The 26,795-nt window shown below is 40.0% G+C and overlaps 4 protein-coding genes across 8 annotated transcripts in view; 3 read left to right on the forward strand and 1 right to left on the reverse strand.

The window, feature by feature from the left end:
• Nucleotides 1–4,522: 4,522 nt before the first annotated feature.
• Nucleotides 4,523–11,222, reverse strand: LOC101479118 (rhomboid-related protein 4). Of its 5 annotated transcripts, none has more exons than XM_004569589.2 (9): nt 11,121–11,222; nt 10,926–11,029; nt 9,945–10,109; nt 9,339–9,618; nt 9,011–9,143; nt 7,099–7,187; nt 6,205–6,270; nt 5,939–6,076; nt 4,523–5,819 (listed from the first exon to the last, which is right to left on the reverse strand). In XM_004569589.2, exons 3-9 carry the CDS (start codon nt 10,095–10,097, stop codon nt 5,713–5,715), a joined length of 966 nt encoding a protein of 321 aa, XP_004569646.1. In that variant the 5' UTR covers nt 10,098–10,109; nt 10,926–11,029; nt 11,121–11,222; the 3' UTR covers nt 4,523–5,712. The 5 variants fall into 5 exon arrangements, with proteins under 5 accessions (XP_004569646.1, XP_076729536.1, XP_004569645.1 ...); XM_076873421.1 differs by adding an exon at nt 10,220–10,308 and having other exon boundaries at nt 9,339–9,607; nt 10,926–11,213; XM_004569588.2 differs by adding an exon at nt 10,220–10,308 and having other exon boundaries at nt 10,926–11,209.
• A 762-nt stretch (nt 11,223–11,984) lies between these two features.
• LOC106676044 (tubulin alpha chain) lies at nt 11,985–14,978 on the forward strand. Its single transcript, XM_014411867.3, has 4 exons — nt 11,985–12,095; nt 12,759–12,981; nt 13,061–13,209; nt 13,752–14,978. Exons 1-4 carry the CDS (start codon nt 12,093–12,095, stop codon nt 14,727–14,729), a joined length of 1,353 nt encoding a protein of 450 aa, XP_014267353.3. The 5' UTR covers nt 11,985–12,092; the 3' UTR covers nt 14,730–14,978.
• A 3,536-nt stretch (nt 14,979–18,514) lies between these two features.
• LOC101480465 (tubulin alpha chain) lies at nt 18,515–22,238 on the forward strand. The gene is made up of 4 exons (XM_004569593.6): nt 18,515–18,664; nt 20,587–20,809; nt 20,889–21,037; nt 21,121–22,238. Exons 1-4 carry the CDS (start codon nt 18,662–18,664, stop codon nt 22,096–22,098), a joined length of 1,353 nt encoding a protein of 450 aa, XP_004569650.1. The 5' UTR covers nt 18,515–18,661; the 3' UTR covers nt 22,099–22,238.
• Nucleotides 22,239–24,127: 1,889 nt separating this feature from the next.
• Nucleotides 24,128–26,795, forward strand: part of eml2 (EMAP like 2) — a 31,891-nt gene continuing 29,223 nt past the window's right edge. The window contains exon 1 of the mRNA XM_004569590.6: nt 24,128–24,377. Coding sequence (XP_004569647.2) covers nt 24,305–24,377 — 73 coding nt within the window. The 5' untranslated portion in view covers nt 24,128–24,304. The remainder of the gene's footprint in view (nt 24,378–26,795) is intronic.

Consider the following 26,795-nt stretch of genomic DNA (forward strand, 5'->3'; position numbering starts at 1 on the left):
GAAAACCGACTGGACTTCTTTAAGTTTCTTGAAGACGTTTCACCCTCTCATCCCAGAACCTTCTTCAGTTATAAGACCAAATGGCGGAGAGCAGGTGTTTAAGTCCAAGTGGAAGTTCACCCATTATTCACGTGTCTCATCACATGAGCCGAGGTGGGAAAAGGGTGTGGGTCATTGTCGGCAAAGGTTTCCTGTAAAAACATTGTGAGACCTTGCCTCACCCTATCATGTGACTTCTTGAGATCAGCTGATGCAAGATGTCACATCTGCTCATGATCACCTTTCTGGTCGTTTTATATTTTTCCATTTCTACATAACTGCAGAAACAGTTGTCACTTTCTCACAAAGCTCTTGCTGATGGACTTGCAGCCCATTTCAGCCTTTGCAGGTTGATCTAGTCCCTGATGTCCTGTGATAGCTCTTTGGTCTTGACTATGTTGGTGAAGAGGTTGGAATGTAAGAATCTGATTCTCACAGGTGTGTTTTATCCATGTAACAAGCTGGTATCAGGAGTATCAATAAGTGATTGAGTGATTGATTGAAATCTCTGTGCCACGTGGGTAATCTGTGGGAGTCAGAATTCTGGCTAGGATGTAAAGGATTACATACTTATTTCACTCAATGACATGTTTTTTTCTGGATTTTTGGTCTCTCGTGGTCTTGGAGTGTCTCTCTTCATTAAAATTAAATACCAAAAAAGTTAGCGACTATTCATTTAAGCTAGCAAACTTACACATTCAGCAGGGGACTGAATGATTATTTCCTCAATTATAGTTCCAGCTAATATATAAAGTTCAGTCAGGTTTTAGACCAGGATACTCTACCGATACTGCTCTTACGTACCTTTGTAAGATTTAATATGACTTGTGGTTTGTACACTGGTTCTGTTTTAATAATCTTCCAAAGGCTTTTGAGACTCTGGATCATTCTACAAACAAAATTAGAAGCCACAGGTTTACAGAATATATTTGTAAGATGTTAAAACAGTTAAATGCTCCAATGAGGGCAGACTATTTCACATAAAAACTGCTCCATCATATTTTGTGGCATTGCCTCGCTCTCTCATGGTATCCACATTTGTCACGTTACTCCAAATGTCTTTTAGCTATTAGCATTATGTGATGGTTAAATAACATGTAATATTTGATCTTGATCTTCATGATTACTTTTTGCTGCTCCTTATTCTGGTATTTACTGCATGTACTGTATCATGGGCTTAATTTATATATGTTTTTTCTGAGATATGTACAGATAAAAAATACAGTTAATCATTTATAATCAAGCTATAAAATAGCAAAAAGGGTTCTATCCTTTTTTATCTTGTACTAGTGGTTCCCAAACTGTAGGGCACAGCATTAGTTGAGCACAGAGTCAATGCAGGGGATTCATGGATGATCAGGACCCAAACTAAGCTGAATGAATATGCTTTATGACTTTATTTAGCATGTTTAGTATAGTCCTCATAACAAGGTCTACCTCCACATGGTGGACCATGCGGTCGTCCCCCCCCCCCACCCCCACCCTCCCCGTACTCCACTGAATGTGCCAAACCCAAATTCAGATAATCAGAAAGAAAACCACACTGAGGTAGTTTACTTGTAGATGTACTGTTGAATTAAAGCAATAAAAACACAGCACTGTGAGCTTGTGCAGAAATGGGTCACCCAGATAGCTGGTATGAATCAAGAAGCTTGGTAACTCTGCAGCTTACTGAGAGACACGCCAACTGTGATCTGCAGGCAACTTGTGAGAAGAGAGTGTCTGTATGCGTATGTGAAACCGAGAAAGACTGAGAAAAAGAGAGACCTAGTGAGTTCAAAACCAACGCTAGATAGTGTGAGACGAATCAAGAGACAAATGGAAAAAAACATCAAGGGAAAAGCAGAGAAGAGCATCAGTGAGATGCACAGAGGAAAGGGGAAAAGAGAGTTTTTAGAAAAGGTGGGTGGAGAGACACTGGGGAGGAATCAAAATTCAAAGGAAAAAAATTCCTAAAGCAGTAGAGAGAGACACGCTGAGATGGAGGGGAGAACAAAAGACAGGAATGTAAAAGGGAGAGATTGTGTGACAGCAACACAGAAGGCAACTGGGTGCAAAAAAAAGTAGGTGTAAGAGTAGACTTGACTTGATATTAGAGGAACGAGTGAGCATGATAGGCTCAACTCAAGGACTCCCGTCAGCCCCTCAAGTTGCTGTCGAGAAGCTAGTCAAGTGGTGGACAGTTCAGGGCTGAAGCAGACAAGTTGAAGCAAATATCACCACTGAAAAAGAATAAAGACTCTAAGCTGGCTGTGCTCGAGGGAGCCAATCAATTCCATGTTTTTACGTGTCTGTCAGTGTTTATGTTTGCTTTATTTGCCTCGCTATCTTTAGAGCGTGCACTACATTTTGTTGTGAGCAAACACATTTCCCTGGCTGGTCTTGCGGTGCAGTCTGAGCTGAGCGTATACACCAGAAAGAGAGGCTGAAAAGAAATCTAACACTAGGCAGGCAGTTTTTAAACATACAAGGTGCATTCTGCAAAGTTCAGTTTCAGATTTGGAAAACCACTCCAATGTACACAGAGACATAACGCGCTCATCACATATTCATATAATAAAGAGCACTGATGCATTAGCCTACTGCAGAACACAGGTATCGTATTGTATGCGTCACAGAATATTGAAATACACAGTTACTGGAGTTTATATACTGTGTGCTACATAATGAACACAAGCAGGACTAAAAGAAAGAATAGTTCACTACTATTACAAGATTGTGCAAATACTAGTGTTATTAGTATTTGCACACTGTATACATTTATAATCTTCCATCTCAAGAGCTTTTTATACATTTTTTCAAAGTAGGGGTAATCTTTGTATGAAAAAGACTTATTTTAGACTACATGTGCCTATATTTACAGACAGTGCAAAACCATTCCTATTATTTGATTGACCACATATCAAAACTGTGTGTTTGAAAAACATTTCCTGCATCAGGAATCTTTTGCTTATTGTTTCTTTAATCAAAATAACTAAAAAATACCCGCGTTGGCGTGCAGGACTGTTGACCGTGAAAAAGGATGGTCCACATCATTCTACTGCGGGGCAGGGAAGAAGAAGCAGAGAACAAAATCAGCAGGAAACTATGTGAGGTTAAGGGTGGACTTGGAGTGATAAGGGAGATTTCACCCCAGTATGTAACTCTGGCACACGGGTGACATAACTGTTCTAAAAGTTATCCCTGGGCTTATACCTCTGCACAAGTTAATACCATTCTCCACGAGACTTTACGAGTTGCTGAGCAGGATTTGAGTGTGATGAAGTTAATCACAGTGCAGTGGGGAGGGGGAAGAGTCATTAAAAAAATGAGAGCTTCCTCTTTTAGCATGGGCTTATTTCATTTATGCAGTGGCGCTGGTCCCGTGGGACTCTATCGTGATCTCGGCTGGCTTTGGCGGATGCAAAGACAAATTGACCTTCACGCCGGATCGACTGGAGTGGGTGTTTCTTTTCTAGTGGATTAGAGTGGGTATGCAGAATGTGTTAGCCAGGTGGCCCTGCTTGGCTAATAAGCACAGTCAGAGAGCTGACGGGTATTTTAGGCTAGTCACTACCAGGTTCTTTGGCCACTTACAAAAGAAATTTTATGGTGTGTTTGGTCACCGGTGGTTTGAAATTGACCCACAAGGCAACACATAAAATGATTTTATATTAAAAAAAAAATCACATATCTAACACTCCAAACCTTTGATTTAGGATCATCTGGTTTGTGTGTATGTATCGCTGAACCTCTCTAAATCCTCAGCCGAACTCAGCCTCCATGGGTGAATCAGGAGATGAGCATTTCTTACTGTTTCCTCTCTAATGCTCAGTGACAGTGTCACAGCAGGTGGAGCTCTTCACAGAACTAATCAGTCAGATCTGTTAACAGAGGAGGTGCGATGTGAGATGACGAACTGAAACAGAACCGCCAACATGCCAACAACTGCCTTTAATGTGCACCCGCGGTCCAGACAGACAACTCAGACACCTCTTCCTCGTCCCCATCCTGTCATCCCCTCTGTCACTCTTCAGCCTCACTCATTCATGTTCTGCCAGGCCCCCTCTGCACCGTTCAGCTCCCACGCTCCTCTTGGCAGGTTGCAAAAATCAATCTATGTAAACTGTCAGCACACATCTGATATAAAAATATTTAAATCCACCTACTGTGATAGTGAGCCCGGATGTGTAATGCCCAACCTTTTGAACCTCTCACCACTTGAAATGGTAAGACTTTATCAAATCTACTGTAATATTATGGTTTTGGACCCATGTGGGCTGAGGTATGGTTCGTTGGGTTTCTTAGCTCTAATTTTTAAGCTGTCCTACTTCCCATCATGCCTCAGGGTTTTAGGGGAAATCTGAGCCAGCAATGTACTTCTTAAACGTTCCCTCCTAACTTTACTTACAGACAGCATCAGTCTAGCTCGGTGCCTTTTTACAAAGGTTAGAGTATTATGGTGTTGGATTTGTTTTGTTTAAAAAAAATACACATAACTCCATTTTATTTCCTATAAAAATATTTAATACATGATGTAATTCGGCTGTAGGTATACATGGATTATTTCAACTCAAAAGAGTGAATGAGCAGTATGTGTAAATAAATGTACGACTGCAAAGACATACTGAGCATTCATGAAAACAGATGTTTTGTGCACCAAAAAGCAACATTTATAACATTTATAAACTTCAAGAAAACAAAAAAGAAAGCAAAAACATCAAGAAGAATTTAGAAACTTTTGGCCCAATGTGGCATATTTTTGCAATCTAATGATAAATGACTTGAACTTAAACATGACATAACCAGTAAACTTTACTGAAGAGCGAATGCATCATGAGCACATTGTTCATATCTTTTGCTGAACTTTGCTGAACTTTCTTGAAAATACTGGCCTGTTAAAAATTTAAAGGGATCTTAGGGGAAATTAAAAAAAAGACATAATTTAAAATTTAATACCAGCTTCATTTTTGCCTTTTGTAGTTGAGTAATATAAGTAAAGGCTTACTGAGATCAGAAGTCTTGCTCACCTCCAGGATAGCTCCTGCAACATTATGTTTCAGATGTCAGTGGATTTCATCATCCAGACTCTTAGAATTTACAATCACGGCTTTCCGAAGTTTGGAGCACACGGATAATAGCTCTGATTCTATTGTCTTGTCGTTGGATCTCTAAGTTGATGAACATATGCTGAAATATCACAGTAAACATTTTGTAGCCATTTAAACAAAACCTTGTCTCGTCTTTATTGCTTGTGTGAAAAAAAGAACACTAGCCGACTGGAGTAAATATAGTGGTGTTTAAGTAAGACTTGTTGCAGTTCTCCAACTCAAGTATAGACGTAAAGCAGCATTAAACAGCATTTTTAATACCATGTCTGCTACCTACTTCAAAACTAATATTACCTTTAATCTCTGCTACCGACGTGCATCTAAAGTTGTCTTCAGCGTCATCAGACAGATGAAAAACTGCTCATTAGCCTTTGAACTCTTATAAAGCATCACAGCCATTTTCCATAGGTGACATTAATTCATTTTAGTGCCACCTTAACAAAAAGCGCCACACAACAAAGACCTCTTAAATATGTCAGCCTGTGATTTTGGATCTTCTTATTCAGGACACTCATCCTCAGCTTGTGGTTGCAATATTTGGAACTTTTCAGTAAAAAATTCTTCTTCCTTGCCGCTGTTTCATTCATCTGTCAAACCTCCTCAGTCTCATTTGCCTGATTTGCTCAGCTCTGGCATCTTCGGAGAGGTGGAAACCATAAGGAGGGGGGGCTCCTCTCTGCCGGGTTTGACCTAAAAAAAGAAAAGAAAAGAAAAGAAAAGAAAGATAAACCAGTGACATCAGATAGATATAAAAAAATAAATCACTCTAACCCTTTTCCACTTATCAAAACTGTCCCCTCCTGCCTTACCTCTGTCATTCAGGCTGTTTCTGATGGCTTCCTCTAACTGCTCCTCCTCTGTCAGTCCACCTGTATAAGATGCATCTGCTGTGTAACCTGGTGCATACTGATAGTTTCCTGAGAGTCCTCTACCAGTGCCAGTGTAGCCTGAGACACACATACACACCAGGTTAAGTCTGGCATATTGTATACTCTCGTTATTGTCTGTAAATCCCGTGAAGACAGCAAAGCCTACAATATATTAGTCAGTATACAGTCATTTTCTGCCATCATACCCGAGTAGCCCGAAGATCTGTAGTAGGCACCGGGCTGTGAGTTATATCCATTCGATGTCACAAACCCTGGTGAAAATATATGCAGATTATTTCAGTTTTCCTCTCAATAAGCAGATTCTATATAAATATCAGGTACTTGTAGGAAAGGTATTGTAAGAAAGCTTGATCTAGTCCATTTGTAGTTTGCTTTAGGTTGAACCTATTGACCAACCTCTCTGTTTAGAGCAACCGAAGAATGACACTAGCTATCACCTGATGACAATTTAGCTTTCAATTCGCCTCACAAAGTTTAGCTGCATTTACGAAAGTCTTGCTCTCATTTGAGGGAGCTCCGGTGTAGCTCCCCCCAGGGGCTTGTCAGCAGAGCAACTGAAGGGCTCCCACATTGTTTCCATTTAAACAAATCAAATCAAATCACTTTTATTGTCACATCACATGTGCAGGTACATTGGTACAGCACATGTGAGTGAAATTCTTGTGTGCGAGCTTCACAAGCAACAGAGTTGTGCAGAATACAATAATGTAAACAAGCAAAATTATTGTATTCTGCACAACTCTGTTGCTTGTGAAGCTCGCACACAAGAATTTCACTCACATGTGCTGTACCAATGTACCTGCACATGTGATGTGACAATAAAAGTGATTTGATTTGATTTGTTTAAATGGAAACAATGTGGGAGCCCTTCAGTGTTACTTCAAACAGTGTTACTGACAAATATTTATATTTGTACATAGATTAATTCTCAAAGCTGACTCTAGTGTTCTATCACATATTTTCTATCACACTTGAATCTTTAGACTTTGGTCCACTGTGTTTTTGCCATCTTATGAGTGGCTGCGTTAATATAAATGTAAGAAAACAGGTGAGAAAAAAAAAAAAACATGAATTCAGACCTGCACATTTCTTCATGATTTTCTTCAGTGGTCCGGTGGTGTAGAGGAGACCTACCAGGATCCCTGACAGGTGACCAACAAAAGAGGTCCTGAAGAAGAGAAGCATAGATTATTGCTATTTAATCAAACACTGCCATCTACAGGACATTTTAATTCAACACCTCAAACAACAGGTTCCTAAAATAAAACATTAGTAAGTAAGTAAGTAAAATTTTATTTATATAGCACATTTCTAGATAAGAGATCACAAAGTGCTTTACAAGGTATAGGCACAGATTAAAAAGACAAAATACAGTCAAAAGTTAACCAAATGCAATTTTAAAAAGATGTGTTTTTAGCTGTTTTTTAAAAGTAATCAGTGAATCAGCAGATCTTAAGTTCTGAGGAAGAGAATTCCACAGTCTGGCGGCCACAGTAGCAAAAGCTCGATCACCCCTAGTTTTCAGTCACGTATACTTAATAACAAGTAGGCCCTGACCACAAGACCTCAGAGACCTACTAGGGGCATAGGGCTGTAAGAGTTCAATGATGTATGATGGTGCTTGTTCTTGAAGAGCCTTAAATGTGAGAACCAGAATCTTAAAGTGGACTCTGAATTCGACAGGGAGCCAGTGTAACTGTATAAGCAGCGGTGTTATATGTGAGTATTTCGATGTTTTCGTCAGAAGCCTTGCTGCAGCATTTTTGGACATTTACTAATTTACTAATTGTCATTGAGCCTAACTGCATACTAATCACACATCAGTGAGCAGAAGAAATTGTATCTGAATCTGGAGCAGTATTAGATTAGAGAGAAGTCGATGTGTATGTTGATTCAATCATGAAATGACATCATGTAGCCTTACCCTCTGTGGATACTGACTGATACTAAAATATAATTAAAAAAAAAAAACAGAGAACAGTTGAGCCATTTTCGGAGGAACCCGTTTTGCATTTTTATTATCTGTAACACAAATACCTGATTCTGTTCAGCGACTGTACCGGAGTACTTGTGCTTCTTAATGCTTCTTTCAGGTACCATTTAAAAAATATATTAAACATCCCCATCCCCTTTTTATATCCACTTGCAAGTAGGGCTGGGTATTGTCACTGATTTCTACAACTGACTCAATTCTGATTCACAAGATCCTGATTGAATTGGATTAAATGCGATTCAATTTTGACTCAGAAATATTGTAATTATGATAATTTATCTTGGATTTGTACTGTCGAAAGAAGCCTCTAAAACTTGTAAATTAAATATATTCTTTTTCAAATTAATAACACATCCTAAAGCAGTTACAATATTGCACTTTTTATTTTATTCCTGGGGCTTAACAGTTTAAGCCCCAGGAGTTTTTCTAAGGTTCCTGCTGAAAAATAGCATGCCCAAAGTGAATCGACTATTTCTCTGCAATTACAAACTCAATATAACTATAAAAATAAAGGTGACACTTTGAAAATTCTTTGGTATTGAATTGGTCTTGAAGTACACTGAGAGAGAGCTGTGCAGGAAGTGCAATTTTATCGTGGTGGAAGCAAAACAGCAAAAATAAGAGGGAATTCATTGCAATGTTTTTCAAAAGTCTGGTTTGTCTCCTTTTGCTGCTGGTTCAGTGAATTTTGGTCAGAGAGTGACGTGCAGCTTTGGAATCTGTCAGATGTCTACTTTCAACACCCAATGCCATGTTTTAGCTGAGATTCTGATGCTTCTGGCAAAATCCATTTAAAAATGCATTTCAGGATTTAATGAATCGATGTTGGATTATTCAAATTCAAATTAATTTGAAATAGAAAATCAATTTTTAAAGCAGAAGAGCTGTTGCCCTGCTAGGTGCATCAGTGTTCACACTGGTATCTCTATATTTTAACTGTGTAGTAAATCCATAGTCCTAATTAATTTACAGATACGAATTACAGACAGGTAACTCACCCGGGTGATGTTATGTGGATAAGCACCAGCTCTACCCAGCTAGCATAGCGACTAGACACAGATAATCCCATCACATAGGTCACACTTCCGGGGTAGTAATGGTTATTGAGTACCTTCAAAGCAAACAGGACACCTAGAAGCACAAACGTTGCAAAGATAAATACACAAGAAAAAGGAAATGTTGCCATTTTCGGAAAAAAAGATCAAATAGTTGGTCATGACATATGGAGGAAGATAATACAATATATGTTTACAAATATAGAGTGATCAAATCTTCTATATCAGTTACAACATAAAGGATTATAGAACTTTCCCCTATAATTTATACCTGAGAAGCCAACAGCACACGCCATGCTGTACGACTGGTCCTGCATGAGCTCTGTTAGCAACGCCTCCAACACTAGATAGACCAGTCCAGTAAGCAGAGAGAACACTGAGAGCAGGTAAAGGAACCAGGGCCCACCCAGCCGTTGCTCCAGCCTTCTACCTTTCCAGAGGAAGGACACCATGTTGAAGTAAAGATGCCAGTCGTCTGCATGGTGCAGTGGGGACAGCAGGAGTCTGCGCCAGTCTTTAAACCAGTAGGCCTGCTGCACACTAACACAGGCCTAGGAAATTAGGAGATAATACATTTTTTTACATTTTTTAAATACTAATTAGAATACTATCATAAAAAGTTATTATTATTATACTTTAGTTATTATGAGATCTGCACATAATCTTTCTACTTGATAAACAACTTTCCCATTAATGTAATAATATCTTCCTTGTTGATTATATTCTAACATTTTAGTAACACAGTTTAAAACAATTATTTCAGGGCTACTGCACTGTATAAAACAAAATAGCCAACCTTGTGCTGTATAAATATTGGTCGACATTAAAAATGGACAAACTCTGTCTCCATCATTAGAAGTGTATTTGGTGTATTTACCTGAAACAGTGGGGCAGCAGGGAATAGGTAAAGGTACACATTGAGAGCCAGGACAGCCAGAGTGATGGGAGGGATATTGTTCAGACCCAATTGAAACACCTGGGAGGCAAGGAGCAGCAAGCCCAGCTGGGATCCCCTCTGTCTGTTTCGCATACTGAAAATAACCTAGGGAAAAACAACTGCCTGATTATTTTTCAGACATTTTCGGTTACCATAAAATTCACATTTATAAGTTATTAGAGAAAGGCTTAAGATTAAATCATGGTAATGCTCACACAATCTCTGAGTATCAGCTTTGAAAGACTCGGATGCACGGAAACTCCCTCTACTAGACTATTAGTTGTATTAATAAGGAAGTGTTGGGCTGTTGTTAAAACAAAACACAAACATTAGAAATTAGAAAGAAATGTCAGAGAAAGCTCAAGTGGTTACAGTTCACATTAATTCAATTACTAGCAGAAGTCCAGACTGTAGATTTGATCTGAAGCCTTTATAAGAAAAAGAATACCACTGCTTGTCGTGCTTTAATATGATGAGTTAAAATGCCTTTTGCTGATATCTAACACATAAGAAATTTAACTAATATTCATTATTAAAGACTGAGTCCTCCTTCCCCCATGAGCTTATAAATGTTCAGGAAATGTCAGTCACATGGCGGTGCATATGTACAGTCAAACCATACACACAGCCTTAGATATCATACAACCCCAACACCGCGATCCAGAGTATAAGTAGTAGTAAGTAGTAATATAAGTAGTATAAGAAAGGTATCCCTCTGGTTAATGTTATTGTAGTTGAACAGATACAGTCAATAATAATTAGCAATTAGAAAAAAGTCTGCAAGTCAGTTTAAAACATTCAGTAGCTTAACAACGCTGATGCTGATGTTCTTTGGAAAAAACAATATTCCATTACTAAAGAATAAAATGCCCCACAACATACAATGACATTCACTTCACGGGGAACTAAAAGTAAACTTACTGTCAGCGCTGACAATCGTTGGAAACGCTTCCTCGTTCAGTTACTTTCGCTACCGCAAACTTTAACGTCAGCCCGGTGTTTAACCAGGTGAGCACAATTTAACGCTGATAAAAAACATAAAGTTTCACTTATATAACTCTTAATCAAACGTCAGCAAAACGTATTACTAGATATTTCATCATTTCTAGCATTTACCAGTAACAACTCGACAAGTTGGCGCTGTGTAAACGTCAGAGGTCACGTGACAATAACAAAGCGCAGCCGCATTCGGGTTTGCGAGGTAAAGGTCAGTTTTTCCTTCTTCTTCTTCTTCTTCTTCTTCTTCTTATTATTATTATTATTATTATTATTATTATTATTATTATTATTATTATTATTATTATTATTATTATTATTATTAACAAAGGCAATAAAACAATACCTACAAGAACCTATGATAATAACAACAACAATCACTCTGGCCAAGACAGGGGAAAAAGGGAGAAAGGCGCAATAAGAACAGTAAGCATTATTAGGGTAGGGTAAATCTACAGCTGGGTATTTAGAAAAACAGTATTTGGATGGATCGTAATAGATATAGTAGACTGAATAAACTTTATAGTTTTGAAATTAATCTAAAAACAAACTTTGCCACTTGATAGTGATCTTAGTATATACATGGAATTAAGAGAACTTTAGAGCTTGAAGAAGCTTATCGGATGAGAGGTGAAACGTCTTCAAGAAACTTAAAGAAGTCCAGACGCTTTTTTCCCAAGCTCGTTAGACTACGTTCAACATCCAGCGGGCGGTACGTAAAAACCGTTATAGAAATGTGGTCAGAGCGATTCTAAGGCTTTGTGAACTAGGGGGGTTAAGAAAGATATAGATTCACTAAAAATGTCGCTTTTAGTTATTATAATGTTAAATTATTATATTTTAATTTATATACGTTATTTTACTTTATTCAGAATTAACCTGGCGGTTAACTTTCTTTTCTAAATTTTGGGGGGTTAAAATTAAGCATACCAGTGATCCACCTCCACCCTATTGTTCAAGAAATGGTTCAATCCTCTTTAGGCGGGGAAAGCGTCATCTGCTTCATTATTTCCTGTTACGTCGACGCTTAACGGTCGGTTTGTAGGACTGAGATTTTTCAGCCATTTTTTAGCGTAAACACCAAAGAGCAAAATGGTAAGAAACCTTGTAAAAGCAAACTTTTAGTAGTCAGTTACGGGCGATATGTTTCTTCCGCATTTTCTGACCTCCTCCCAGTTCTAAGGAGCGAGGAGGGAAGTGTTGCCTTTAACTGCAAAGTAGAAATGGGAAAATGATGTCTCTACACTGACATTTACTTTATTCTGTGATGGTTATGCAAGAGGTGTGGTTTAAATATATAAATGATTAGGGGGGGTTATTGTGTTTTAGGTTAGTAAGTGTCTTGTAAATGGTGAGCAGATCAGATATGGGGAAAAAAATAGTGGTTGAAGTGTGAACGGAGAGAATTGTTTTGTTTTGTTCACGATCACTTGAATATTCGGTTTCGTTAAAGCGTTTTTTCAGTAATAGATTCCAAGTGAAAAGGGCGCACATTTTGAAATTTCAACAGCACGTACGTCATCGGTAGTTAAGGAAGGAAAGATTTGTCGCATAGCAACACAATGTATGGAGAAAACAGTCAAGTGAAGACTAGTATGCTTGTGATTGGGATACTTTTTAAAGACTGTTTGGCCCAAAAAGCAAGGAGTAATTGGCATTGTTCCCATGTATGCAGTTTTTCAATTTGTGTCCCTTTACTCTGATCTAAAAGAAAAAGGTGTACATCTAATTGACTCCCCCCCTCTCCCCCTCCCACAGCGTGAATGCATCTCCGTCCACGTTGGACAGGCTGGTGTCCAGATTGGGAATGCCTGCTGGGAGCTTTACTGCTTGGAACATGGCATTCAGCCAGACGGTCAAATGCCCAGTGACAAGACCATTGGCGGAGGAGATGATTCCTTCAACACATTTTTCAGTGAGACTGGAGCTGGAAAGCATGTCCCTAGAGCTGTTTTTGTGGACCTTGAACCCACTGTGATCGGTAAGCGTTGTTACCATTGGCTAAATGTAGCAGTGCAGTATGTGAGTCAGTTTAAATAACTGTCTGTCTGTTTCCTTAGATGAGGTGCGGACTGGGACGTATCGCCAGCTGTTCCACCCTGAGCAGTTGATCACTGGCAAGGAGGATGCAGCTAACAATTATGCCCGTGGACACTATACCATTGGAAAAGAGATCATTGATCTTGTTCTGGACAGGGTTCGCAAACTGGTGGGTAAATTCAGAGCCATTATCGACAAAGTAAACTAGATAACTGTATCGCATGAACTTTGTCTTTCCCTCTCCATCCTTTTTTTTTTTTTTTTGATTTGATTTTTTATTGATTAGCATTCAAATATCTCAGTGAAGACAGAACAAAGATCTACCACAAAGCAAGAAAGCATGAGACAAGGCTAATCAAAAGGTATTGGCTGAAGCATTTGCTTATTACGCCAACCCTTTTAACAAAAGATCTTTTTGCATGCAGCTCCTGTACACAGGGCTGGAAGCAAATAATAAAACAAAGCAAAAACAAACAAACAAGAAAAAAAAAACAACAACAACTTTCCACCACACAAGTAACTACATCAAAGCAAAAGAATCAAGAGGGTTTTTTTGCTCTTTTCATTCTTGATATATATTTTTCTAATACTCTATTTTTAAACATATTTTTAAACAAGGAAAATGAACTACACCTTTTTAAATCACTGTCATGACTATTCCACAGGTTAACTCCTCTAACAGAAACACATCTCTGCTTTATATTTGTCCAGGCTGACCAGTGCACTGGTCTTCAGGGCTTCCTGGTGTTCCACAGCTTTGGTGGTGGGACCGGCTCTGGTTTCACCTCCCTGCTGATGGAGCGCCTTTCTGTCGACTACGGCAAGAAGTCAAAGCTGGAGTTTTCCATCTACCCAGCTCCCCAAGTGTCCACTGCTGTGGTTGAGCCCTACAACGCCATCCTGACCACCCACACCACCCTAGAGCACTCTGACTGTGCCTTCATGGTAGATAACGAGGCAATCTATGACATCTGCCGTAGGAACCTCGATATCGAGCGTCCTTCCTACACCAACCTGAACAGGTTGATCAGCCAGATTGTGTCCTCCATCACTGCTTCGCTCCGCTTCGATGGCGCCCTCAATGTTGATCTGACAGAGTTCCAGACCAACTTGGTGCCCTACCCTCGTATCCATTTCCCCCTGGCCACCTACGCCCCCGTCATCTCTGCAGAGAAAGCTTATCACGAGCAGTTAACTGTATCAGAAATCACAAACGCTTGCTTCGAGCCAGCCAATCAGATGGTGAAATGTGACCCTCGCCACGGCAAGTACATGGCCTGCTGCCTTTTGTACCGTGGCGATGTGGTGCCCAAAGATGTCAACGCTGCCATTGCTGCCATTAAAACCAAGCGCACCATCCAGTTCGTGGACTGGTGCCCCACCGGTTTCAAGGTCGGCATCAACTACCAGCCACCCACTGTGGTTCCTGGTGGAGACCTGGCCAAGGTCCAGAGGGCTGTGTGTATGCTGAGCAACACCACCGCCATCGCTGAGGCTTGGGCACGACTTGACCACAAGTTTGACTTGATGTACGCCAAGCGTGCATTTGTTCACTGGTATGTGGGTGAGGGAATGGAGGAGGGTGAGTTTTCTGAGGCTAGAGAGGACATGGCAGCTCTAGAGAAGGATTATGAAGAGGTTGGAGTTGACTCTGTTGATGGGGAGGGAGATGAGGAAGGTGAGGAGTAGGTTCATTGCAATAAAATCATCAAAGTTATGCAAGTTCACTCAGAAGCACTGTTACATTGGTCTACCAAATCTTGTTACACATTCCTGTGTATAATTTTCAACTTTAAATAAATGTGGTGTTTTAATGCTATGTGAGAGTGTAACATGGAGACATGACCACTTTGTTTTGTAGTTCTGTTCTTTTAATATCAGCACTTTCTTTTATTAAGGTGCTGCTTAATAAAGAGTACATGAGCTGTTTAAAGAGAAGGTGTCAGTGCATTAATTTTTTTAAAACACTTGTTACGTTTTGGTGTTGTCGGTGTGTTGCTTTTGTGTGACTGTCATGTGTTTCCTGTTTTACTTTGAAAGTCTGTGTTATTTTAGTGTGTTCAGTTTACGTTTCCTTGTCTCGTCAGGTCTAATTTGCCCCAGCTGTGTTTCCCTCCTGTGGTCCATTCCCTGATTGCTCCTTCTATGTATTTAAGCCCTGTGTTTCTGTATGTCATGGTCGCGATCTTCCCTCCCGTTGTAAATAGTTTGACGTCTGGTGTTTGGTGATGTAAATAAATGTGGTGTTTTGCTTTAAATCTCGTTTTGGGATTATTTTTATTTTTCTTTTTTTTATTTTTCTGCGTTGCACCCCGGTTGCCTAGGCCGGGGTGTAACATATGGGGGCTCGTCCGGGATCGCTGGAGGGTCCGAAGGAGGGACAGCTTCGGCCTTCTGTCTTCGCTGGAGGGTCCGAGGACCGCTTCAGCCTCCGTCTGTCTTCGCTGGAGGATCCGAGGGACCGCTCCAGCCTTCATCCGCCTTCGCTGGAGGATCCGAGGGACCGCTCCAGCCTTCTGCAGCTGGTGGGCTGCGTGTCCGTGTGTGCAGCTGGTGGGCTGCGTGTCCGTGTGTGCAGCTGGTGGGCTGCGTGTCCGTGTGTGCAGCTGGTGGGCTGCGGGTCCGTGTGTGCAGCTGGTGGGCTGCGGGTCCATGTGTGCAGCTGGTGGGCTGCTCATCCGCCTTCGCTGGAGCGTCCGAGGGACCGCTCCAGCCTTCATCCGCCTCTGCTGGAGGGTCCGGGGGGACCGCACCAGCCTTCGTCGTCTGCTGGAGGGTCCGTGGGACCGCTCCAGCCTCCATCAGCTTCGTCTGCTTTCATCCGCCTTCGCCGGGGGGAGGGTCCGTGGGACCGCCCCAGCCTTTGTCGTCGCTGGAGGGTCCGTGGGACCGCTCCAGCCTTCATCCGCCTTCGCTGGAGGGTCCGAGGGACCGCTCCAGCCTTCGTCGTTTGCTGGAGGGTCAGTGGGACCGCTCCAGCCTCCATCAGCTTCGTCTGCCTTCGCTTCAGCCTTCGTTTGTCTTCGCTGGAGGGTCCGTGGGACCGCTCCAGCCTTCGTCTGCCTTCGCTGGAGGGTCCGAGGGACCGCTCCAGCCTTCGTCGTCTGCTGGAGGGTCAGTGGGACCGCGCCAGCCTCCACCAGCCTTCATCCGCTTTTGATCAAACATTTTCACTTGGGGTTACATGTTTGATTTTTGGGTGGGGGGAACTGTTACGTTTTGGTGTTGTCGGTGTGTTGCTTTTGTGTGACTGTCATGTGTTTCCTGTTTTACTTTGAAAGTCTGTGTTATTTTAGTGTGTTCAGTTTACGTTTCCTTGTCTCGTCAGGTCTAAGTTGCCCCAGCTGTGTTTCCCTCCTGTGGTCCATTCCCTGATTGCTCCTTCTATGTATTTAAGCCCTGTGTTTCTGTATGTCATGGTCGCGATCTTCCCCCCCGTTGTAAATAGTTTGACGTCTGGTGTTTGGTGATGTAAATAAATGTGGTGTTTTGCTTTAAATCTCGTTTTGGGATTATTTTTATTTTTCTTTTTTTTATTTTTCTGCGTTGCACCCCGGTTGCCTAGGCCGGGGTGTAACACACTAATACTCAAAAACTGTTAAGAACAGTTTTAAAGCTTTACACCTTAAATATTTAAATACATAAAACAGCAGTTGCTTGGGGCTGTAAAATTTAATCTGGTTTCATCTAATTATGTGTTTGGGGCCTAGTGTGGAAAGTCTATAATATTTAAAAAAAAAACTAATTTGGGAATCAAAGGTGTGCATCCGGCAGTATATGCTGATGTGTCGTAATGTTTTTTTAGTTCTATCCCGAACGGCCACCACAGAAAAATGGAAAATAAAATACATCTTAAACATACATGCACAGTCAGCATATAAAACAATCATATTATTTCATCTAAAAAATATTTACTTTAGATAACTGAAGTGTGTTTTGTCGATACTGCCGCTGTTATCTTGTTTAAAAATAAGTTGGCAGAACGTTTAAATACCAGTCAAAATTCTTACCTCCTTCCATGTTTGTATATTGTTATCAAACACCCATGCTGATTCCCCACAGTGGTCACACTTAGAAACTACAAAACAGAATTAATCACATGCTTACAGTATTAAATATTAAATATATTTAAGGCTGTGTGCTTTATACAGTCACTGGTACACTAATTTATTATTAAATTAAAGGACAATGATTTGGGAAATAGTTACCGCCACCCAACGGAGATATTAATATTATTTTAAGTTTTCATTATACCATCTTTTAGTAATGATGGACGGATTCTTTGATTCAATTTACTTTTTAAAAGTAATATTTCTGGGCAATATTCCCCCAAAAAGATATACCTAGTAAATAGGTCAAGTGATCAATTAAATTATATTTATTTTAAAAAGATGAGTAAACAAATAAATACTTTAAGTGGTTGTAAGTAGAAATTACTTAATAATCGTAACTACAAGCAGGCACTGCCTGCCAAACATGTTCAGAGGCTTCAGCGGAAGAGGTTTAACCTCCCGCTCTGTCTCACCGGTTTCTGGCATCGATTGTAAACACGTGCGCCAGGTGTAGCTCACCGTTTCTCCGTCAATTATTCAGGAATCCTACCTAGGATCAGCTTTCTCGTCTCACAAACACAAACCTGTTTCATTTAGCTCGCAGTTTTCTACACTCTACAAACTGTATAGCTTTCCTGCCGCCAACGATCATTACCCGGACTGCCGGAGCATCTGTTGCTTATAGGAACAGCGGCATATAGATGGGAAGTTTTTGTTTTGTTTTGTTTTCATAATTTTGAACTTCGTATTGTTGGCTTAAAAAAACCTTTCTGTAAACAACGTGATCATTGAACGACAACACAATAATATAGACATAATAATATAAAGGGAAATGTGAGTAAATGTGAAGCAGCGAGTATACTGTGTTTTTATGAAGAAAATAAATACGTATAAAAAGAGAAAGAAAACAAAAACACATCAATTTATACAAAGGGATTGCTTGGTGGGATACACCTTTGTATTTTTGCATAGAACAATAGTCTTGATCGATTTCTTTTCGCAGTGTGACCTGTTTGGCTGTTTCATCTTTTCACGTATGTAATTGAAGGCAGAGCTATGAAGACACAGAAAGAAACACATTTTTAAATTCAGTTTTATTGTACTAATACTGTATTAAAATTTTAATTACTTGGTTGTACTCAAATTGTTAAAAGTTATACATGAGTTACATTTATCATCCAAACCGCCAGGAGGCGATACGTAAAATGATTCTAGAAATGCGGTCCGAGGAAGTCAGGGCGAATCTAAGGGTCTAGAAATTAGGGAGCCATTAAAGATATTTGTACGTTTAAAATTTACATTTTTTTATTATATAATTAATAGAAGACGCATTTTGCTTTATTTTGGATTAATCTAGTGATTAGTTTTTTTGTTTTTGGATAAAATTAAGCATATTGTAATCCGCGCACCTCCTAATTTATAAGAAATGGTTCGGTCCCGTCCGCAAGCCAGGCGCGAAAGCGCTGTCTGCGTCATTATTTCCTCTTAGATCGGCTCCTAACGGTTGGTTTGGAGGATTTGTTGTCGAGTTTTTCTTCCTATTCTTTACTCTAAGGACCAACGAACAAAATGGTAAGAAATTTAAAAACCGCTGCTAAATGTTGGCAGTTGGTTATTGATGATATGTCGGTGCGCAATTTTTAATCTGCTGTTCTAAGGAACGAGGGAGGAAGCGTTGCCTTAAACCGAAAAGTAAAAACGGGAACATGGAAGGCAGTATACGGAACTACGTTTTACTCTTTGATAATCAGACAGGTCGCATAATTTTAGGTATCAGTAAGATTGGAGGGTATAACTGTGATTTGGGGCGTGGGGAGATGACTTTGCGCATTTTTGGTGGTTGTGACAACCCATTCCTCCCCGCTTTCCGTTCGGCCTTTTGTGCACCGGAGAGGTGTGGTTTATATCCAGTCAGTGACAACATCTGGCCCAGCGTCCCACTGGACTGTAAAAGCTCTTAGTGATTGATTGATTGATTGATTGATTGATTGATTGATTGATTGGTAATTTATTTCAACATGTGAACAATATACAAGTACATTTAGAAAAGAAATGAGAGAAAAAAAATATACTATACAAATTACATACAAAAAAACATTCTGATTAATTTACATGTTGAAAGGGAGTGGGAAGAAGTATACACTTATTTAATCCCACCCCTGTCCCATAAATTATCAGTGAATATTTAGTCAGCTTCCTTACTGATATAATTTGTAATAAAAATAGTGAACAGATTTCTGATATACTATATACTATAATATCACATCATGAATTTTTTGTTTGTTTGTTTTTAAATAGAGACATTCACTTAATTTAAATATTTTCCTTTTCTTTATAGATCGAGAAGATCATATTTTTATAACTCTTTTTGAACAGTTTTATGTTTGGACATTGCTTTAATTCCATATTCAGTTTGTTCCATAGTTTCACTCCTTGAACAGAAACACAAAAGCCTTTTCTTGTAGTACGTACCTTCATTGTTTTGAAGTTACAAAAACCCCTTAAATTATAACTTCCTTCTTTCAAAAAAAACATACTCTGAATATTACCTGGCAGTTCTTTATTTTTTGCTTTGAATAGAATTTGTGCTGTTTGAAATTTCACTATATCGTCAATTTTCAATATTTCAGACTGCAAAAATAGTGAGTTTGTATGTTCCCTATAACCTGCATTGTGGATGATTCGAATTGCTTTCTTTTGAAGAGTAAAAAGTGAATGTAATGTGGTTTTATAGTTATTGCCCCAGACCTCTGCACAATAGCTTAAGTATGGTGAAACCAGTGAACAGTAGAGAATATGAAGTGATGTTCTGTCGAATACCTGTTTTGCCTTGTTTAGTACTGCAATGCTTCGTGATACTTTGGAATGAACATATCTTACGTGAGCTCTCCAGTTAAGTTTTTCATCTATTATTACCCCCAGAAATTTATTTTCACTGACTCTTTCAATATCAACACCATTTATTTGAATCTTTGCATTTGTATTTAAACTACTATTTCCAAATAACATAAGTTTAGATTTATTCAAATTTAATGATAATTTGTTTTTATCAAGCCAGAACTTCACTTTACTTATTTCATTAGTCATATCCTCCAATAAATTCTGCAGATCATCACCAGAGCAAAAAATGTTTGTATCGTCAGCAAAGAGAACCATTTTTAATACTTTGGACACTTTACAGATGTCGTTAATGTACAAGTTGAAGAATTTTGGACCCAAAACTGACCCTTGGGGTACACCACAAGCAATGTCCATACATAAGGAGCAACCACCATTTATTTTCACAAACTGCTTTCTGTGCTCAGTTGTTGGGTAGCTATCTTCTCTAAGACACCTTTTGAATTAACTTGCTCTTTAGTTTAGGTTTTAGGTTTTTGACCTGGATAAATGGTGAACAGGTCGGGAGGGGGAAAAAGTGATAAGGTTTTTGGTACCCATATCATCTGTAGTGAAAAAAGTGTGAACATCTAAGTGACCTGTCTTTCTTCCCACAGCGTGAATGCATCTCCATCCACGTTGGACAGGCTGGTGTCCAGATTGGGAATGCCTGCTGGGAGCTTTACTGCTTGGAACATGGCATTCAGCCAGACGGTCAAATGCCCAGTGACAAGACCATTGGCGGAGGAGATGATTCCTTCAACACATTTTTCAGTGAGACTGGAGCTGGAAAGCATGTCCCTAGAGCTGTTTTTGTGGACCTTGAACCCACTGTGATCGGTAAGCGTTGTTACCATTGGCTAAATGTAGCAGTGCAGTATGTGAGTCAGTTTAAATAACTGTCTGTCTGTTTCCTTAGATGAGGTGCGGACTGGGACGTATCGCCAGCTGTTCCACCCTGAGCAGTTGATCACTGGCAAGGAGGATGCAGCTAACAATTATGCCCGTGGACACTATACCATTGGAAAAGAGATCATTGATCTTGTTCTGGACAGGGTTCGCAAACTGGTGGGTAAATTCAGAGCCATTATCGGCAAAGTAAACTAGATAACTGTATCGCATGAACTTTGTCTTTCCCTCTCCATCCTCAGGCTGACCAGTGCACTGGTCTTCAGGGCTTCCTGGTGTTCCACAGCTTTGGCGGTGGGACCGGCTCTGGTTTCACCTCCCTGCTGATGGAGCGCCTTTCTGTAGACTACGGCAAGAAGTCAAAGCTGGAGTTTTCCATCTACCCAGCTCCCCAAGTGTCCACTGCTGTGGTTGAGCCCTACAACGCCATCCTGACCACCCACACCACCCTAGAGCACTCTGACTGTGCCTTCATGGTAGATAACGAGGCAATCTATGACATCTGCCGTAGGAACCTCGATATCGAGCGTCCTTCCTACACCAACCTGAACAGGTTGATCAGCCAGATTGTGTCCTCCATCACTGCTTCGCTCCGCTTTGATGGCGCCCTCAATGTTGATCTGACAGAGTTCCAGACCAACTTGGTGCCCTACCCTCGTATCCATTTCCCCCTGGCCACCTACGCCCCCGTCATCTCTGCAGAGAAAGCTTATCACGAGCAGTTAACTGTATCAGAAATCACAAACTCTTGCTTCGAGCCAGCCAATCAGATGGTGAAATGTGACCCTCGCCACGGCAAGTACATGGCCTGCTGCCTTTTGTACCGTGGCGATGTGGTGCCCAAAGATGTCAACGCTGCCATTGCTGCCATTAAAACCAAGCGCACCATCCAGTTCGTGGACTGGTGCCCCACCGGTTTCAAGGTCGGCATCAACTACCAGCCACCCACTGTGGTTCCTGGTGGAGACCTGGCCAAGGTCCAGAGGGCTGTGTGTATGCTGAGCAACACCACCGCCATCGCTGAGGCTTGGGCACGACTTGACCACAAGTTTGACTTGATGTACGCCAAGCGTGCATTTGTTCACTGGTATGTGGGTGAGGGAATGGAGGAGGGTGAGTTTTCTGAGGCTAGAGAGGACATGGCAGCTCTAGAGAAGGATTATGAAGAGGTTGGAGTTGACTCTGTTGATGGGGAGGGAGATGAGGAAGGTGAGGAGTAGGTTCATTGCAATAAAATCATCAAAGTTATGCAAGTTCACTCAGAAGCACTGTTACATTGGTCTACCAAATCTTGTTACACATTCCTGTGGAGGAGAGTGCATATTTTTCATCTGTGAATAAATGCGTATGAAAATTAAAATGCATTGTTTTTATTTGACATAAGAGTGTAACATGGAGACATGACGACTTCATTTTGTAGTTTTATTCCTTCAACGTCATCAGTTTTTTCTTCCAGGTGCTGCTGATCTTTAACAACGAGTACATGAGCGATTAAAAATCAAACTTGATATCTACTTGACTAGCGATTGAGATGAATCATTTTCATAATTTCTACATCTACTCAAGAGCTCCAAAGTGTTTTACAGGTTTGCTTTACAATATAAAGAACAGAGGTATTTATTGTCTGAAAAGCTGAACTCTTAACGAGAGTGTTACAATGGAAGGTGGCTTCTGATTGTAGATTGTATGACTAAAATAAGATCTGAAGGTCAGGATCAGCCCACAGACCATCTCAATATGACTTCTGATGTCATTTAAAGGAAAACTGGAAACAAACCCTCCTGAGAGGGAAAAAAAATGGATAGCCTTGGAGCTTGAGATTAAATCAATTTAATAAAGTTGTACTGCCACTGACTCATTTCAACAGACTAAACTGTGTGCAAATAAATTATCAGTGACAAACTGAAACACCTTTATTTATGTAGCACTAACCAACCATAAAGATTTAAAAGTATTAGATCAAAGTTGTCAGTAACAGACACAAGACAAGTCAGCTTCTCTGACATGCTGATCATTTCTTCGTGCTCTATCAAATTGAATCTAGTTTCATTTAATTATGCATTTGAGGCCTGGTGATGAAATTCAGTCACATACAGTCTGCATTTTAAACCAATCATTATATTTATTCAAAATGTGTCCTTTAGCTAACTGAAATGTGTTTTGCTTTGTTAGCAATAAAAACATTAATACAGTTTTTGAAAGCATTCTTTCTTTTCAATATTTGTCCCAAAGCATCTACCTAATAATAATAATAATCATCAACATCATCATCATAGGGCAATTTATTAAATTATGATTTTATTACTTACTCTTAAAAAAAAACCCCAAGGTATTCATTCGTAAGTCGAAATGTTAATAATCGTAACTAAAAGCAGGTACTGCCAGCCGAACATGTTCAGAGGCTGCAGCGGAAGAGGTTCAACCTCCAGTTCTGTCTCAACGGTTTCTGGCATCGATTGTAAACACGTGTGCCAGGTGCAGCTCACCGTTTCTCCGTCAATTATTCAGGAACGCAACGCCTCCCTGCGATCACCTTTCCCGTCTCACAAACACAAACCTGTTTCATTTAGTTCGGTGTTTTCTACACTCTACAAACTGTATAGCTTTCCTGCCGCCAATGATCGCTACCCGGACCACAGCTGCCGGAGAGGCTGTTGCTATAGGAACAGCGGCACACAAGGCAGACAGACAGACAGGAAGATGTCAATTAGATTATTGCCGGAAGAAACATGGTTCTCCCTTCAAAATAAAAGCGGGTCCCATCGCAAAGGAGACCCAAAACTAAGGAAAAACAAAAGAAAGTAAATAAATAAATAAAAGTAATGTAAAAAAGATAACAAAAAATAAATAAAAATGTCCCCAGAAATATGAATTTAAAACATTACAGATAATTACCTTTTTATTTACTTAAAAGAAGAAAAGTCAGATTAAACTGCTTATATCCTGCTGACCAGTAGAATTGAATGTCTTTTAAGTTACATAGTGTTTCAAAATAACTTCACTACAGAGTCTTTGTCATTTGTATAAATTAAGGTGACTATATATATATATATATATTTAAATATATAAAATTTGAATCTGTATTGTTTTGATATTGTATTAAAATCTACATTTAATCTAGTCCAAAATTGACATCACAATCGCATAAGTCTTCCAAATCATATTAAGTGGCTAAGAAGCATTGTTGAATATTACTTTGAAAGCAGGCAGAGGAAGTGCAGTTTGTCCCGCAGGTTGCACTTGACGGTGACAGTAAGGCTGGAGCGGGAATAGCCGGAGAGCCGAGGCAGGTAAAAGTGTGTATGTGTTTGTATGATGAGACAGAAAGGGGTAACGGCGTGAAGAAGAGAGGGAGAGAGGTGAAAGGAGGACAAAGCAGACGAGTGAGAGTTGGAAAAACAGAAGAGATAACAAAAGGAGGAAAGGATGTCGGAGCGGGTAGCTTCGTGTGGGAGCCTGTATGACAGCACCAACCTGCTGCTACAGTACTGCAACAACGGTGAGCTGCCTCTCATTCCTCTCCATCACACACAACAGGGGGAAAATAAAAAACCACCGCCGTCCAGACAGCTGCACAGCTCTCCAATTTCATTCAGAAAAATCGAGAAAACAAACAAACATGTTTTTGCATTCTTCTAGAGGACGTTTTAAAATATATTTCAAAAATATCAGAAGAGATGTTGAAAATATTTAGTGTCTTCTGATTTTGCTTACGTGGTTTGTGTTTGTGTAATGAGCTTTGTATGATTTTACTCTTTTATCATATTAGATTACTGCTGGCTCTTACACACACACACACACACACACACACACACACACACACACACACACACACTATGTGTATATGCGTGTATATATAATGTACATAGCTGTCAACGTACAGTTTTTTAGTTGCAACAATAAAAACAGATGAACACATTTTAAGTGAACTGCGTTTGAAGGCACAAAGGTTTCGATAATTTTAATCTGTTTATTTATTTATTTTATTTATTACAATTTAGATATGGCTTATATTCATTTCAAAAGTTCTCAGCTGTTTGACACTTTCAGGATCTCTTTCTGACAGCGTTGTGTTTTTAATAGTTACAGAGTAAAATTTATTGAGTTATCATCACTAAGTCATTTACATGAGTGAAGAACCACACTTTAGGGCTACAAACCGCTGTTAGAAATACAATTGACCTGTTGCCTTTAGCACTAAAGTGGTGGAGGGATTGTGGTTGCCATCATGAATAGGAACTTTGTCTTGTTCGCAATATCAGCAGCTTAATTTTTTACACTCATGGCCATTTGACAGTTTCCTTACCCCCCGCCTCGTCTGCCTGTGTCGGTCACATCCTGGTTAACAAATATGATGCAAATGCTCGCCTGATGCTGCTAGAATAGATCGTATCTGTGGTCACGCTGGAGGATTGTGACAGGCGTACGAGGTGGTGATGAGTTTCTAAGGCTGTTTTAGACAAATTGTCTCTGTGGAGAGATTCATGTGGAGATGCGAATACCATCAGTGGAGCAGTTTAAGGCGTTTGAACTGTTGTTATCTTAGGGAAGTATCTGTGGATTGCATTAACCCTGCAGTCAACTAAACTTCACAGACAGCCATATTGAGAAGCAGGTGGGGAGACAGTGAGGGGTCGTGAGAGTCTGATCAGAGCTGTGATGTGTGTTATCCAAGAAGGAGCATGTGCCAATCAAAGCATTTGGTGGAGGCGGTGGTCCAAAGCCTCCTGCAGCTTCCTGGATCATAACGATTTCAGTTAAACTGTAAGACAAATGCACAGCCTCGGCTCGTTGATCTTCACAGTAGCTGAGCTCAAATTAAAACAAAAAGAGGAAAATTTTGCTTGTAAGTTACAGTGGAGGCTTGTTGAGTGACAGCTGGTCCTGCAGCTGAGGGTCAACTGCTTTATTTGGACCACTTTGGACGCATAATGACTGGCTTTTTGGCTTCTTCACTTTAAATGTTAAAACAAAAATAGCACTTTGATTTAAATCAGCAGTTAATAATATGAATACATTGCTGTTTTTTTATATGTAGGTTATTGTCATCTGATAAAACTGACAAGTTTCCTTTTTGGACTATTTATTTGAAGGACAAGTGGGTACGTTAATGAGGTGTCACAGTGTGCCATGAAGGCTGTAGGTTCTCATCCAATTAAATGCAGGCAGATTTCGTACATTATGGTTGCTGTATTATTTTCAGACTGTATTTTTTTTACCTGCTATTCACCACAGCATTTTCATGCACGGACATGCCATGGGGTTGTTTTTAGCTGGTTTGGATTGTGACTTTGAGTGGGGACTCTACTGCTAAAATTATTGAAAGCAAAAACAGAAGTAATTTGCACCCTCCTTGGTCAACAGGGTGAAGCACAGTATTTAATCTGTGTCTGGATACTGCAGTCAGACAATAAACAGTGTTTAGTTTTAAACTAGGTGCTGAAATATGCCTGTGTGAAGTGTGAATCAGTCATAAGAATAACATGAAGGTGTCTTATTGCAGGTAGCAGGCTGCAGGTAGACAGGAATGAACTAAGTGGAGAACAGAGTGTGTTATAATTCTGTTAGTAGACTCTGTTAGCAACAGGAAGCTCTAGAGAGTTTAACATAGCCAAAATGTGTAATCTTTTATGTGTCTATTGAAGCACCCTGTTTCGTTCCCTTTCCTTTGACCTGTCTGTCAATCTTCTTGTATCTGCCATCTGTCCTCTCACTGCTGTAACCAGAGATCCTCCATCTTCATCCGATCTGTTGTCATGTCCTGGTCAACGCTTGAGCCAAATGCAGTTTGGATTCTCCAGTGTTTAAAAAATTTTCTAGTCAAATTAAACACATAGTCTCTTTGAACATGTTGAACGTCTGGCTCCAATAAAGCTGGATGTTCTATTTGTAGGGCAGTATAATGAGTTAGTTTAGC

Source organism: Maylandia zebra, linkage group LG14 (genome assembly GCF_041146795.1).
Source record: "Maylandia zebra isolate NMK-2024a linkage group LG14, Mzebra_GT3a, whole genome shotgun sequence".
In the NCBI taxonomy this organism is placed as follows: domain Eukaryota; kingdom Metazoa; phylum Chordata; class Actinopteri; order Cichliformes; family Cichlidae; genus Maylandia; species Maylandia zebra.